At 35.7% G+C, this 16,812-nt stretch overlaps 1 protein-coding gene across 1 annotated transcript; it reads left to right on the top strand.

Annotated features, from left to right (window-relative positions):
* Positions 1 to 5,941: 5,941 nt before the first annotated feature.
* On the top strand, positions 5,942 to 15,647 carry LOC108917235 (regulator of nonsense transcripts 1 homolog). Its single transcript, XM_023455653.1, has 9 exons — positions 5,942 to 6,285; positions 6,342 to 6,572; positions 8,708 to 8,887; positions 8,970 to 9,182; positions 9,239 to 9,630; positions 10,303 to 10,957; positions 11,866 to 12,281; positions 12,726 to 13,703; positions 14,930 to 15,647. Exons 1-9 carry the CDS (start codon positions 6,106 to 6,108, stop codon positions 14,973 to 14,975), a joined length of 3,291 nt encoding a protein of 1,096 aa, XP_023311421.1. The 5' UTR covers positions 5,942 to 6,105; the 3' UTR covers positions 14,976 to 15,647.
* The last annotated feature ends 1,165 nt before the right edge of the window (positions 15,648 to 16,812 follow it).

Raw genomic sequence — 16,812 nt, 5'->3', positions numbered from 1 at the left:
ATATTTCACAACCGCATCGATTTTTCTAAAAATTTAGAATTAGGCTCATCTTACCCCCCACTTCAAAACTTATATATGCGCTAGGTGTGCTTTTTGTTCTTAAGGGGTGAAAACCACCCCTTATTGGAAAAAAGAAAAATTACAAATTTAAGCATTTTATGTAATCAAATCCTTTTTATTTATGCAGCATGAGTAATTTCATGTGCTATCTAACATGAAAATTAATGTATCCCAAATTTTCAACCCAGAAAAACCTTTAAAAACCACCCCTTTGGATGAAAATAATTTTCTTCAACTTGAAACGTTTTAATCATTAATTTTTATCAAATTAAAATTGCCACATTCAGAAAAAATTTCACGTCTATCGGTTCAGTTATAAAGAATTCGGAGGTAAAAACCCTGAGTAACTGGACTATAACACATCCACATTCCTCGAACTTGAAAAATATTCAAAACAGTTTTAGCAGTGGGGACTGGTTCGTCGGGATATGAAAATATAAATCGACCAACGACTACCTCTGCACTTTCTGCATGACAATACCATTTAATAATAATATTTTTTTGTTCGACACTGTACACCATTTTTATTTGGTAATATTCCGTCTATTTCTTACCAAAGGTTTGAGTGGAATAATAAAAATAAAACTAAACAAACAGTAAATCGTTTTAGGTATTCGGTCGGTTCACAAAAAATGCAACGGGGCACGTGCGCTCCCACAGCCAACCAATTATGAGAGTCCGAGTCGTAGCCTCGATGATATATGTCATGTCCGACCCCTTTCACCCGAAGTTGATAGGCGTACAATTTTCTTAGTCTATGCGAAAGAATTACCTGGACAGATCTGTAGGTAGAAATATATACTCAAGAAAAAACTTAGGGGAGTATAAAAATTTTCAAATTTTTTTAGTGAATAATGGTCTATCGAGAAAAAAAATAAATTTTTTTTATTTTCAAAATTTAATGAGTATAACAAGAAATTATGAGAAAAATAACGCAAATCAATTTTTTTGGAAATTTGGAAATTTGGAAATTTTTGTGCTCCCTTAATTTTTTTTCTGAGTGTAGTAACACAGCATGTATTTCTGTCCTCGGAACTTACCAGCAGGATAATTATGCAGTATGCATCCGCACCTTTGCATCTGATCTACCATGGCACACTCCATAATACAATTCGAATACGAATAAAAGTCGAAATACTTCAAATTATTCTCATCGGAAAATCTGCACGACCTCTCTTCAATTGGCACGGACCTCTCTTCATCGAAAGTTACAGTCTCCTGGAATTTGTCCGTGTCAGGTATGCCAGGTGGCCCAAGAAAAGTTTCCACCTTATTTTGCAACTACTGATTTTCCACTTTTCTTCTTCTTAACTTAGATTTTACTTTAGCATAATTTTATTTGGTTCAAGTTTAAGAAAATAATGTTAAAAGAGGATTAAAATGTACTCAAACCAAAAATTTAAGTTTAATTATCTGTCAAATTAATTCAAGTATGCAAACGTTTGTTTTCATGGCCTACCTACCAACATAATCCTTTCCCATTCCTAAGATTATGTAATAAAACTTTAAAATCGATTTTTCTCTAAAACGAAGCATTTTATCGGAGTAAATCAAGAGTACATTTTTTTTGTGAAAATCTCATATCTATCATAGTTTGATGATTAAATTTGAAAATATTGACATGCGAAATATTGGGGGCGCATTTTATAAACAGTTTTCGTGTAGTTCGTTAGAACATTCATTGAATGTCCATCATACCAAAGTTCATAATGGATACGTTGACTGATTTTGGAAACATTTTGAAAAATATGATCTGTTAAGGCCCCTTGTAGGGGGGCGTAGCTCCTTTGCTTATGGCAAAATATAATCTTATTTTTGATCGTAGAATCTACTGCTAAAGTATTTCACACTAATTATGGGACACGTGTATATCAGCACCCAGTGGTGTTTTGCGAAATTTAGAAATTATTATTTACAATTTCTGACAACTAGTAACTTTAAATTATGAAGCATTTAACATTGGCGGAGGCTATGACTATGAGGATTGAGGCTATGACCCGTTTGTATCAGCTTTTATTTGGTTGTTTTTGCAGCGCTTTGGAGACACTAAAACTGACACAACTTTGGAGACACTGCGTCCAATCAAGCATAATATAAATGTTAATGTTAAAGCAGGTGGAAACTCTTCTTTGAAATATCATTTTAAGGTTTAAAAAACAATTCACGTGTTTCTTTTTATAAAATAGTGGAATATATTTTGCTGTCTTTTAAATAAATTTATATTTATCCATTTGGTGAAAACTGAAGAAAAGTTGATTAACATACCTCAGCGTTAAGCCTGTAGTAATACTCGTTATCAGTAGTCAACTGATTCTGATAGAAGGCATTTTGATTTTGATGGTGAGGTACTTCTAATGGATGGACCACGTAAATTGCTAATTCTATCTTTTTTAACTCAAAGTACAATATACCCTGACTCCTACTCGGCTCCCGCAAAAAATGCCGTTTTATTGTCTGCACACGTCTGCCGTTCTTGTCTCTAAAAAAATAAGTAGGATATTAGTGACTAACTAATTCCAATGCACGGATACCAGTGAATGCAAGTTACGGGGAAGTGGAGTGTGCGAGGTAATCTGACCGCGCATACTTTGGACAGGTCCGGATTAAGCAATAGTTTTACACTTATGACAAACATTCATTTTTCAAGCTTGGAATTCAGAAAATAATATATTTTAATGTCTTGCTTATATTAAATAAACCTAGAAAATAATTTAAATATATTTATTGTCCTTTAAGTAGTGTTAGTTTATTTTATATTTTTCATTTCGTAGATTTTACTGAAATAAATATTTTGACTTCATGATCTATTCTCACATCAATATACTTTTCACATACAGTCCTTGAGTCCTTACAAGTTCTGTTAAATGATTACACTTGTTAGGGAAATTATCAAATTGATGTTCATCACTAAAATGTTTAGGTATATAATTTTTTCATTATCCGTGATATTCAAAGTTGACATCAAATTTCTATAATATTTGTATATAAAGTATAATAATTACTTATTATTTCTGGTAGATTTAATGTGGAAATTGCATTTTTTGCTAATTTGCGGACTACGTTTTTGTTGAAAATTCAAAAATTTTCTTCCAAGTGGTTAGAAAATACATATACGTAAATTTTGATGGTACCCAATCCTGTTTTTTAAAGGCTTTCGCCTATCTGTAGAAATCGATAATATGTACCTTGGATTTTTTAAATAAAAATATTCTTATTTAGAAAAAAAAACGTTTAGATGCTAAAAGTCCTTTTTGTTCTTACCTTCCTCCGTAGTTATTAAAACCAAAACATTTCCCATATGTAGTATTAACTAACAAAAATTCTGTACAGCAGTCGAAAGGTTCGCCATTATACTTGCAGAATGTAAATATATCGACACACGTACTTCTTAACTGAAAAAAGTGGTTTTCAAAGACATGCTGTCGTATATAAACACTTTCTTCGAGATTGTGTGAGATTTTTGGTTAGGCAAAAATAATTTATTAAAAATAACCCTTGACTAATTTTTTTTCACAGGTGTCAAAATACCCAGTAAATAGAAAAAAAATAAGAAACAATTTGAAACAAAGAGAGAGAAACAAATGGGTATTCTTCCCATTTGAATTAATGCAATTATGTACTTCGATTATTATATTAAAAAATTACCCTGAATACAAATATCAACTGTCCAAATTTTATTTAAATAAATGCAAAAAACTAAATATTTTTGTTACGTTTGACACTAAGGGACTAAATGAAACAATTTCAAATTGAGACCAGCTTTGTTAAATTGTCATTTACGATCCCAAGAATATGAGATAGTTGCATGTATGCGAAATATTGAGATACTCTGAGGATACAAACACGGTAGCTTTGGTACCAGTAATTTATTATTACTTACTTATTTTTGTAAGTGGCCTGTCCTTACCTCTTCCGATAAAATAGAATAATTCCCCTTGGGGCATTCATTAGCTTTGCAAATGGAGTTAAGTGAACCTGTGTAGGCCGAGGAGAAGAAAGCAAATTGTTGAATCCTCATCTTGAAGTCATCAGATGCAAGCGATTTGTTGTAGTTGATCCTATCAAGATATCTATAAAGAGGAAAGGTACAATGGATGCAATACTATCTGATTAGCAATTAAAACTAATGTCTGCAGAACAATGCATTTTAAGAATTCATTATTGCCATAAAGCGGCACTGCCCCAATGCGACGCGGGCTATATCCACTACCCGCTATTTACTCTCCACGTGACGTCACATGGCCGTGTGTTCTCGCAATATCGTATTTCTTAGGCCTTGTATCATGCAATTACAAATAACGTAGTTGACTGAATATTGTATTTACACCCGTTAAAGGTTTTAGATCTAACTAATCTAAATAATTTCTCAAAGTTTTGATGTGAACAAAATATAAAAAAATAATATTACTTGTCTACAGCTCTCTTTTGCTTCGTTGTGATCGCATCACTTTTCTTTTCGCAGACGACAACTGATGGATATGGTGTAGTCCAATCAAGATAGTCGGTGTCAACTTTATACATAGGTTTTTGTCCTTTGTATTCGAACCAAGTCCTCGACACCACATAATATGTTCCTCCCTGAAAATAAATAAATAAATGCGAGACCATATAAAGAGAAACAAAATATGCTTCAAAAAATATATAATTAATAGGATTTGTATTGCTTATAAGTGTAAAGCCTGTTACTGATTTGGTCAGCGTTGCTGATTCTTTCAATATTTATATTCATTATTACCGTACTTAATTTTAAAATTCTTCAAAAACTAGAAGCATATCTTCTTTTTAATTGAGTAGGTACTATTTATTTTAAGTAAACAGTAAATTTGCACAAAACTAATTAAACTATGACAGTCATCGGGAATTATACTTATTACACTGGGTATATTATAGTTATATCTAAATGAATAAATAGGTACTTACTAAGCTTGCCAAAATCGCCATTAACCAAAATATTCTTTCAGTCCAATGCAATTTTTTGTTGACTAGATAGTGGACACAACAAATGTAGGCATTTTCAAAATACTCTTGCAGAATTGCCATCTTGTGTGCTATTTATGGGTGCATTACTTCGTTCCCAAGTAAAACGACGTAAAATGCAGTCAGTTTAAATATTTATTATATAAATGCAGTAATATGGCATGACAATTTTTATGCTCTCAGCCATAATATATCTAGATAATAAATAATTTAATTCCATTCGAATATACGTATTGTACCCACATAGAGAGATAACTAAAGCAAATTAATATTTTAATTGTAACTCTGTAACACGCAAATATGTTTTAGAGGGCTTTAATTTGAAATCAATATCACGGTTGTATATTAAACTTATTTGTAACATTCCTAACATAATTTTTAAAAAATAAGTAGCATATTATACAGAATATCTCAATTAAATGAGGTAGTGAGCGTCATCTAGTGGCTGACTTTAATATGTCATACGTAACAGAATATGTAATAGATGGCAGCACTTCAAGATTAGAGCTGAGAAAGTACATACATATATTTAAAACAAAAATATAAATTTAAATCAATTGTAAAGAAAGAACTATTGGTTGATGTATATGTAAATTTTTATTGAATAACTCGTATTCGTCCATCTGTTTAGAGGTAGGATACGAGAAGTGTTACGTCGCCGTCGTATTACGTCATCTAAAAGAATTTACCTACCTATCCAAAGGCCTTCAATAACATTTCAAATATACTAGAACTGAAATTTCAAATGAATGTCAAAACTAAAACATTTGTGACAGTTATTGATTAAAATTACTAACGAATAATTTAAAAATCTGCTAATAAGAACCTGAAATATCGGAGTAGTCAAATTTCCCGCCGAGCTGACCCGGAATCCGGAAGTAGGCAACCAGTGACAGTCAAAAAAACAAATGAGTAATCAGATATGGCGCTTGCTGTCGTAAGTGAAGTTATTTTAAAATAAATCTCAGCGGCTGTCAGTAATTTGAACAATTCAACCATTTTCAAGCGCCCTACAAGAGATTTATTTGAAACAGTAAGGACGAGCGAATCAAATAAGAATTCGAAAAAATGAGCGTGGATGCGTATGGCCCCAGTTCGCAGACCCTCACGTTTTTGGACACGGAGGATGCGGATTTGATAGGAGCTGACACCCAGGGCTCGGAATGCGACTTCACCGATTTCACCATCCCCTCGCAGACGCAGGCTTCCCAACACGACCACACCGGCCCCAAAGTTTCCGGGGTACAGGTTAGTTACATGCCAAGGTCAAAACCTCGGTTTGGTGTCATGTCATATGATTTTAGGTGAACAACAATATTGTTAATAAAATCGCAGCCACTACCAGTGCCTTAGGAGAGTTGCAGTTCGAGGAGGACGATGAGGAAGGTTACTTCAACGGGAAGGAATTGCCCGATTACGCTTGTAAGTACTGTGGCATCCACGAGCCGAACTGCGTGGTTATGTGCAACTTGTGCAAGAAGTGGTTCTGTAACGGCAGGGGGAACACTTCCGGCAGCCATATTATCAATCATTTGGTAAGTACAGTCATTTCTTTGATTTTTTTTTTATTTTTCTTGTAAAATTGTTTTTAATATCGTTGGTGTTCGGTATGTGCTTATTATCGATATAGCATTTATAATTTATAATGTATAGATTTTAAACTTGTTAATGTATGTTACAGTATTGAAAAACCAATAATCGAAATCATTATGTGGTTAAATATATTTTTAAATCAATTCCATTGTCCCATAAAGAAATAAATAAAAATCACAATGAAAACACCTACACAATAATAAAATGTTCTTATATTATCAAAGGTTATTATTTAAATAAAGTGAAGACATATTTTTCTGGTGACTTGTAAAAATCAGTATCGTAAAACGTTTTTATCACATTTATTTTAAAGTACCTACTTATATATTTATAGTTATTGCAACATGTCTTTTATATAATATAAAACAAGGCATGTGTTGTTGTTTAACTTGAATTTACTTAATTTCAGTTACAAGCGAAATATAAATAATGAATTGATGCTATCAAAACTAGACAGGTATTAATTATTAATACTTGTACAATCTTGTTTGATGACGTGACAAATTAAGTATTTCTGTCTTTATACACGGTGGTCCAATTTTTTTTTATAAAACCATAGGAGTAGTTACATTATAAAAATAATTCGATAAAACGTTTACTTTTTTTAAATATATTTTAAATTTACAGTTGTATCGATGTAAATATAGGGGGTGGTGGGTGTCGATTATTTTGATTTTTATCGTAAATATAACGTGTTTCTAAAATGAAATTTTGACCTAGTTTTTGTTTATAAAAGTAATTCAATGGGAAAGTCAAAAATGCAATAATACACGTGTTCTTTGGAAATATTTACATAAAGCAACTTTTTTATGGAAATTTTTTCATATTGTCAAAATGAATTAAACTAGTCAAAAAATGTGTTTCAAACGGTATAACCTGTTATTATGTCTGTTATTTTTATGGAATGGAAAATATTTGATTTTATTTTTTGGTCAAATTGTTTAATTTCTTGTTCAAAATTTTCTTTGAAGATCATGATTTTCCAAGTTAGTTACTTAAAACTGGTAATTTTAATTGTGGTTTTATAAAAAAATGATTAAATCGTCTCAACCCTGATTACCGTCATTATCAAGCTTAAAGGGATATGGCTTAAGACACACCTAAACGTTACAGAATAAAGAACATTTATAACAAATATGTTATATTTGGAAAGGACACTGCACTTTTCTTATGAAAAAGTGGTTTCAGTTAATGTGGCTGAAATTTTTATATGTTACATCTCTTAACCTGCCGATCACAAGTCCCCATTGGCGCAATATCCAAAAGTTCATAATTTTTGAATTACGTTCACTTCAGTTCAATAACTTTGTATTCGAAACTGCGAGTAGTTCTTTTGACTGCAGATTTCCGTTACAACTATTCTAATTGATGACATAAAAACCTATTAGATTTTATAAATTGTAATAGAAAATTAAATATTTTATTAATTCTTTTATGTTCATGTATCTGTCACATATTAATGCAGGCATTGACCAAATCAAGATTCAGGGCTAAACTCAACCAATTTTCACGGGTAAAAAAGCTGCCCCAAAGAGGTGTTAGACCGATTTTGCAACCTGCACATGGTACACCTTGGGTAATGCAAATGCAGACGGCAAAAGATATTAAATAACCTTTTTAACCCTTTCGAATACAGAGTTATTGCTCTGAAGTCAACATAACTCTAAAATGATGAACTTTTGGATATTGCGCCAATAGAAACTTTTGATCGGCAGGTTAACAGCTGCAACATAAAAAGAATATATTTTACTAAGTGAATATTCTACTCAAGATTATATTTCTATTTTGTTGATGATAGAAATTAGGGCATTTGGAATAGATCAGGGTCATTTTTATTATTACGAACAGTATTTTTGTTTCGTTTTTTTATCTCTTCGATCCCGCTACCGCTATCTGTCTCCAACATTTTAACAAAGCATGAAATGAATACTGTTAAGGTACAATATTTCACATATTTAATTGATAAGGTTTGGATTTTTTAAATATAATGTATGTTACTATCATTTTTTCCGATAATTTAACTGATCCTAAAAATTGACACAAAAAAAACAACCCGTTGCGTTAATATTTCTTCTAGGTCAGAGCAAAGCACAAGGAGGTGACTTTACACAAGGACGGGCCGCTGGGAGAGACCATCTTGGAGTGTTACAGTTGTGGAGTGCGTAATGTGTTCGTTTTGGGTTTCATCCCGGCAAAAGCCGACTCCGTCGTTGTGTTGTTGTGCCGGCAGCCCTGCGCCGCGCAAAATTCCTTGAAGGCAAGCATAAAATTCCTTTTAACTAACAACCGTACATCGATTTTAATTGTGTAAGTTGACACATTTTTATGTTGTTTGTTAGGATATGAATTGGGATCAAGACCAGTGGAAGCCCCTCATAGCAGACCGTTGCTTCCTTACCTGGCTCGTTAAAATACCGTCTGAACAGGAGCAACTAAGAGCCAGGCAAATATCCGCCCAACAGATTAACAAACTGGAGGAGCTGTGGAAGGAAAACGTCGACGCGACGTTCCAAGACCTCGAAAAGCCAGGCGTGGACGAAGAACCACAACAAGTAACTACAACGCAATCCCTGAGTACTTCTATTTCCATTCACTGTGATCTTTACAGGTTCTTCTGCGTTACGAAGACGGATACCAGTACCAGAATATTTTCGGTCCGCTGGTGAAGCTGGAAGCGGATTACGACAAACGCTTGAAGGAGTCTCAGACCCAGGAGAACATCGAGGTGCGTTGGGATGTGGGTCTAAACAAAAAGACGATTGCATATTTTACGCTCGCGAAGACCGACGGCGACATGAAACTGATGCACGGCGACGAGCTGAGACTTAGGTACGTCGGCGAGATGCACAAGACGTGGGCGGGGGTGGGGCACGTCATCAAAGTTCCGGACAATTATGGCGAAGACATCGGGATAGAGTTGAAGAACGGGTCCGGCGCCCCCATTGATTGCAACAGCAATTTCGTCGTTGATTTCATTTGGAAAAGCACGAGCTTTGACAGGTAGGTGCAAGCTAATATAGGTTTTGGAAATATAAATTGATTTGATGTGATTTTGACTTGAAATGCTTTTTTTTATGTTACCAAAGCAGTATTGAAGTAAAAAAACATTCTTTCCATCGACCACCATAAAATGCAGTTTCGCAAACCCATTTTTGTACTAATACCGTCACTTTGTAGATGTACTCTTTCACATCTGCAAATATTTCACAATTATTTCACGTCTGCCAAAATTGGACGTATTGATTCCGGGGTCGTGAAGTAAAAGTGGACGTGAAGTGATTGGATACATGAAGATTTTGAGGACGTAAAATAACATGACATTTAAAAATTGACACCAAATTAAAGATTAATGAAATTGCAGAAGCAGATTTGTCCATAAAAATGTAACTTTTTGCCGGAGCAAATTACAAATTTCTTTACAACAAAAAGTAATTTGAGTTTCAAATTAACTCCATTTCATAGAAAATCTGCGTTAAAATGGGGGAAAGTCTGTTATTTGTGCATTAATTCATATTTAAAAATTTTGAAAAAATAGAGAAAAAATTTTAAATACTGATCAAGAAAATTGTATTAATGCTTAGGTTAGCCTGAAAAACATTAAACGTTAAATAGAAGTTATAACGTTTGCGTGCTGTAAAAAATATTTCTGATATTAAACCTACCCTTTGACAGAATGCAATTAGCTTTACGCAAATTCGCCGTCGACGACACCTCCGTCTCCGCCTACATCTACCACCGCCTGCTGGGGCACGAAGTCGAGGAGGTCCTCTTCCGTTGCCACCTGCCCAAGCACTTTTCCGCACCCAACCTGCCCGACCTGAACCGATCCCAAGTGTACGCCGTGAAACACGCCCTACAACGGCCCCTCTCCCTAATCCAAGGACCTCCCGGCACTGGAAAGACCGTGACGTCGGCCACCATCGTCTACCAGCTAGTCAAGCAGAACGGCGGCCCCGTCTTGGTGTGCGCCCCAAGCAACACCGCCGTGGACCAACTGACGGAGAAGATCCACAAGACCAACTTGAAAGTGGTCCGTTTGTGCGCCAAATCCCGGGAGGCCATAGACTCGCCCGTTAGCTTCTTGGCGTTGCATAATCAGATCCGGAAAATGGAGGGGAACACGGAGCTGCAGAAGTTGCAGCAGCTTAAGGACGAGACGGGCGAGTTGAGTTCGGTTGATGAGAAGAGGTACAGGATGTTGAAGAAGCTGGCCGAGAAGGAGCTGTTGGAGGCCGCCGATGTTATTTGCTGTACTTGTGTTGGTGCTGGCGATCCGCGGTTGGTCAGGCTGAAGTTTCACTCGATACTTATCGATGAAAGTATGCAGGTTAGTACTTGTGGTTGTTGCGCTGTATATTTTTTAAAGGCGATTTTGAGGACGTAAAATAATATGACATTTAAAAATTATTATTAATTAAAACAGTATCAAAGTAAAAAAACATTTTTTCTGTCGACTTCACCTTAAAATGGAGTTTTGCAAACCCATTTTTGGACTAATATGTCGCTTTGTAGATGTACTCTTTCACATTTGCAAATATTTCACAATTATTTCACGTCTACCAAAATTGGACGGATTGATTTGGGGGTCGTGAAGTAAAAGTGGACGTGAAGTGATTAGATACGTGAAGATTTTGAGGACGTAAAATAACACGACTTTTAAAAATTGACACCAAAGCAGTATCAAAGTAAAAAAAAACATTTTTTCCTTCGACTTCACCATAAAATGGAGTTTTGCAAACCCATTTTTGAACTAATACTGTTGCTTTGTAGATGTACTCTTTCACATCTGCAAATATTTCACAAACAATTATTTCACGTCTGCCAAAATTGGATTGATTCAGAGGGTCGTGAAGTAAAAGTGGACGTGAAGTGATTGGCTACCTGAAGAATTTGAGGACGTAAAATAACATGACATTTAAAAATTGTGACCAAAGCAGTATCAAAGTAAAAAAAAACATTTTTTCAATTTTATTCTGCAGAAAAAGCCAGTTGCGCGTAACTCTTTCGAGCAGTCAAATATAACAAATTTTTGAAATCAAATACAATAGCACCTTTTTAAAAATGTCGTATAACGATAGAAAAAGAGAGCTATACAGTCTGTTTCATGAAATTTTTTAAAATTCTCTATATAATGGTCTATTTATGAAATTTATGATAATTTTTACTCGTGCGCTTTTATCCCCAGCTTTTTACGAAAATAACCGTTATCCACTTTACAATTCTCCCTTCCGTTAGGCAACCGAACCCGAGTGCATGGTCCCGGTCGTCCTGGGCGTCAAACAACTCATCCTCGTCGGCGACCACTGCCAACTGGGGCCTGTGGTGATGTGCAAGAAAGCCGCGAGGGCCGGCCTCTCCCAGAGTTTATTTGAACGTCTCGTAGTCCTCGGCATCAGGCCGTTCCGACTGGAGGTCCAGTACAGGATGCACCCGGAACTGTCGAGGTTCCCGTCAAACTTCTTCTACGAGGGTAGCCTCCAGAACGGCGTTAGCGCGGAGGAACGGAAACTGGCCAAGATCGACTTCCCGTGGCCGATAGCCGACAGACCCATGTTCTTCCTCGTGACTCAAGGCCAGGAGGAGATTGCCGGTTCCGGCACGAGCTACTTGAACAGGACGGAGGCTTCCAACGTGGAAAAAATTGCCACGAGGTAGGAATTAACGTTATATTATAATTTTTTCTTGTAATCCTTTAAAATTGCAGTATTTTTATTATTCATTCACCGATACTCGCTTTTCATGTTCGATTTCCCTGATACGCGTTGTTTGTCATACAATATTCTCGATCTGTACTGATACCCGCACACGATTTCATTTTTAACAATAGTTATTGAAGTAATTAAATAATTTCGCCCACTTGTACGCTTATGACGCTCACTGACACACCACGATTAAAAATTCCAACAGAAGACAAAAAAATGTTTTATAAGATTAAGAAATCGTGCAAAGATATATGTTGGTTTATTTATGACTCTACTGTCTACTGTTTTGGCACTAGGACACAGTGATAGATTTATTATCGCGTGATTTTAATCAAAATATGCAAAAATAGAGATGGCTAAATTCCGCCCTTGTAATGTATACTTTCCCTTCAGATTTCTACGATCAGGAGTAAAACCGGAACAAATAGGCGTGATCACCCCCTACGAAGGCCAAAGGGCCTACTTGGTGCAGTACATGCAGTACCAAGGATCGTTACACAGCAAGCTGTACCAGGAGATAGAAATAGCCAGCGTCGACGCGTTCCAGGGTCGCGAAAAAGACATAATAATAATGTCCTGCGTGCGTTCCAACGAGCACCAGGGCATCGGCTTTCTAAACGACCCCCGCCGACTGAACGTCGCCCTAACCCGAGCCAAGTACGGAATAATCATCGTGGGCAATCCGAAAGTCCTCTCGAAGCAACCCCTCTGGAACCACCTACTGTCCTTTTACAAGGAGCAAAAGGTCCTGTGCGAAGGCCCCCTGACCAACCTCAAAGAATCACTGATACAATTCGCCAAGCCCAAAAAGCTGATCAACTCGGAGAATCCGGGCTCCCACTTTATGACCACCTCCATGTTCGACGCCCGCGAGGCCATGGTTCCGGGCTCGGTGTACGACAGGACCAACACCGCGATCAACGGCCAGTTCAACTACCCGAACCGCGGCATGCCCCTGGACATGTTCAGCCGCACCCACGACCCCATCAGCTACATCTCGCCGGAGCGGGCCCAGGCGGGCATGAACCTGCCCGTGCCCGTCGGCATGTTCATGAACATGGCTCACATCCCGCCCCGTTTCTACAACCAGCACCAGCAGGCGCTGCAGGCGCGACAGCAGCAGAACCCGAGGAACCGCAAGCCTCCCTCACGTCAGAAGGGCAAGGGCCTGAGCCAGGACCAGACGCAGCCCTTCAGCCAGAGCCTTCAGCTGACCCAGGGCATGTCCCAGCCCGGCCTGTCGCAGCCCGGGTTCAGCCTGAGCCAGCCGGGGCTGTCGCAGGCGGAGCTCAGCCAGGACCCGTACATGGCCGATTACCAGTCCCAGATGGAAGGATTACTGTCCCAGGATTCCACTTACCAGGGAGATAGGTGAGTTTTTAAAAAATTTTGCCCAATAAAAAAATATCGGAACCTTTACCTTGTAAAACAGCAAAAGGTGTAAACGTTCCACTTAAATAACTTTTTTTTTAATTTAATGTTTCAGTTATCTTTTTTTTTTTTTCTTATATTTCCTTATTATTGGTAATAAATTGCACTTATAGAAAAAAGCATCAAAATTCTTAGGCCTTAAGAGATTAATTTTATGGAGCCGTAAAATAGGATCAAATTTTGGCCGACGTTAAAATTTCGTTCCTGTACGGATCGGCAACCAATTTTCATTTGTTATGACGCGATTTTAATTCAGTGTCACTCTGTTATGTTTATAATTTCCAATTTTAAAGTTCGCCGATTCAATATTACCTTCAATCCGTAACTAAACTAAAAGACATTTGAACTACTTCATCAAATTTTTCCTGCTAAGAATTATTTTGTCATCAATGCTTGCCTTAAATTTGGATATAGAGAATATAAGCCCGTAATTGATATAAATTTAACAATGAAAAGCAGAAGATAGAAAATTTAAAGTCCATTAATTCAATATTATCAACAATCTGCTAAAACAGACGTTTGAACTACTCGCATCAGAATTTTTGTAAAAATTTAACAATGAAAAGAAGAATATAGAAATTTTAAAGTACTTATTCAATATTACCAACAATCTGCTAAAACAGACGTTTGAACTACTCACATCAGAATTTTTGTAAAAATTTAACAATGAAAAGAAGAATATAGAAATTTTAAAGTACTTATTCAATATTACCAACAATCTGCTAAAACAGACGTTTGAACTACTCACATCAAATTTTTTGTATAAATTTAATAATGAAAAGCAGAATATAGAAATTTTAGTCATTCAATATTATCCACAATCTGCTAAAACTGAGACGTTTAAACTACTCGCATCAGAATTTTTATATAAATTTAACAATGGAAAGCAGAATATAGAAATTTTAAAGTCCAGTCATCCAATATTATCCAGTCTGCTAAAAGTGAGACATTTGAACTACTCGCATTAGATTTTTTTGTAAAATTTATACCTATGTAATTGTAGCAGAATATTTAGGAAAGCAAATATTAAAAAAACTAAAAAGGTTAATGTTATAAGTAATCCCTACACTTTCTGGTCATAATTTCCGGACATACGTCTCGAATATCTAAACTTTGCTGTTAATTTGAAAAAAGGTGTTGGCGTGACGCGTCTCTCGATTTTCCAGGTCTGCATTCTACCAGCCTAGCGCGCAGTTCTCCCAACCCTATTGATGTGTTGTGAAGGAGAAGATATATCGAATCGCGGGAGCGGTCTTCTGAAAATTTGCAAGTGAATGATCTGATTGTCAAATTGTCAGTAACGCAGCATATACAGGTCACATGATGTCGACTACGGAATCACAAAAAAAAACACATGATAATAAATGAGAGGTTATCAAGTATCGTGACACGAGAAAAATGATACTTATTACCGGAGAACGGTTAATCGGTAATCCTGTAGATGACGTTTCACACCGCCTGTGACTAACCGATTCATTACTTTTTTTGTAATTAGTTTATTTTAAATTTAATCTGTTCACCGTTGGTAATATTACTTCGATCTGGGTCGGGACGATTCTTTTTTCTTTTTTTTTTTTCACTGCTGTAACCAGACGCTTCGACTCGCCTTGAAAGTAATATTATTAACGTCCCCCATATGAGTTATTTTATAAATCATGACCATTTCACGTGGTAAAATTAAAATAGTTTTAGTTTTCTTTATTTTTTCTAATTATTGGCATTGTATTAAAAGGGTTATGTATACCTATTCGTCTTCGGGTACTTTAGTTAAAATAATGTTAAATTTTTCGCTTGTTAAACCTTGCTTTTATTTCTATCAGTATTTTTTGTGTATTTTATACACAAAATCAATAGTTTCTGGAGCATAATAAAATTTTTAGTGTTCGATGGTTGTTTTATTGGTTTAACGGAAACATGGAACATCTTTTGCCTTCGCTTCGGTGCGTAAATAAGGCAGAATATCGACCCAGTGATGGAGCAGTAACAAAATGTCTTTGTGAAACGATCTTATTGGTGCGATGTATTGAATCACCTCTTACAGCTGCCGTACTGGGTATTTTTAATATAAGGCGGAATTTGTGCTTTCAATGGGCATAATATTTGCACAAATGTGGCTGATGATGAACCATTTACATAATTTTGGCAGAAATACGTAATTTTGAAACAAAATATGCCAAAAATACGTGTGCGATAACCAGAAATCCCTGCAAAATGTGTCTGAAATTTGAAAGGTTGATGGAAAAATAATTTGAGATCGTTGTGACTGACTGGGACTCTGTGAAGGCACTTGAACACCGAACTTAAAACTAAATCAGTCTCAAAAACTGAACTGCACTGGCAAATTCAGAAACGAAACTGGCAAAAATAAGATTTTGCTTATATTTATATTTTGTAGAGATGGGCACTTTTTGGAAAAGTGTTACAGACATGTTGATGAAATGTCGGGAAAAGTACTTTTGACCTTGAATCTAATAAGGCACCTGACATGTTTTCACAGGGTACACAAAGCACAATATTTTTATTCTAACGAATATGTGTCGATATATTTTACTTATTACCTACCTTTAGACTTTTTTTATAAACTGGTTTTTAATTTTCCCCGGCCAGCCAATACACTTATTTAAATGTTTTTCCATCCTACTGAAATTCTTAAAAATTGTTTTTGAACAGAAGTTACATTTATAATGATTTCTACTCAAATCAGGAAAATATAACCAAACTGTTGATTTTGGCGTCATACTTCATTTATAAACTGTTTGTGTATTAAATATTAAATTAAGAATCAACTGATTACTATTTACTAATCGTTAACTTTGCCAAAAATAATAAAATATGGACATATAAATGAGGTTATATTTTTAAAATGTCAGTTTTTCAGTTAAACAATTACCAACTAAATTACAAGAAAATGACTAAATAGCTGCTTTCTTTCGGGTGCCGTTTTCGGATCTAAACGCGTTATTATCCCAAAATCATGTTCTTAGTTGTTTTTTTGTTTCCGGATCACATCAGATTATATGATCAGGATCGGTAATCACCCCTTTCCCCT

This window comes from Anoplophora glabripennis, unplaced genomic scaffold, assembly GCF_000390285.2.
Source record: "Anoplophora glabripennis isolate ALB-LARVAE unplaced genomic scaffold, Agla_2.0 scaffold41, whole genome shotgun sequence".
NCBI classification, from domain to species: domain Eukaryota; kingdom Metazoa; phylum Arthropoda; class Insecta; order Coleoptera; family Cerambycidae; genus Anoplophora; species Anoplophora glabripennis.
The sequence above is the reverse complement of the archived record's forward strand: the minus strand, read 5'-3'. Positions and strand labels throughout refer to the sequence as shown.

Excerpts from the sequence above, each read along its gene's own strand:
- LOC108917235 (XM_023455653.1), top strand. The coding sequence starts at position 6,106 with ATGAGCGTGGATGCGTATGGCCCCAGTTCGCAGACCCTCACGTTTTTG. Across the intron at positions 6,573-8,707 it reads GCCATATTATCAATCATTTG|GTCAGAGCAAAGCACAAGGA; the intron begins GTAAGTACAGTC and ends TATTTCTTCTAG. Across the intron at positions 9,631-10,302 it reads AAAAGCACGAGCTTTGACAG|AATGCAATTAGCTTTACGCA; the intron begins GTAGGTGCAAGC and ends ACCCTTTGACAG.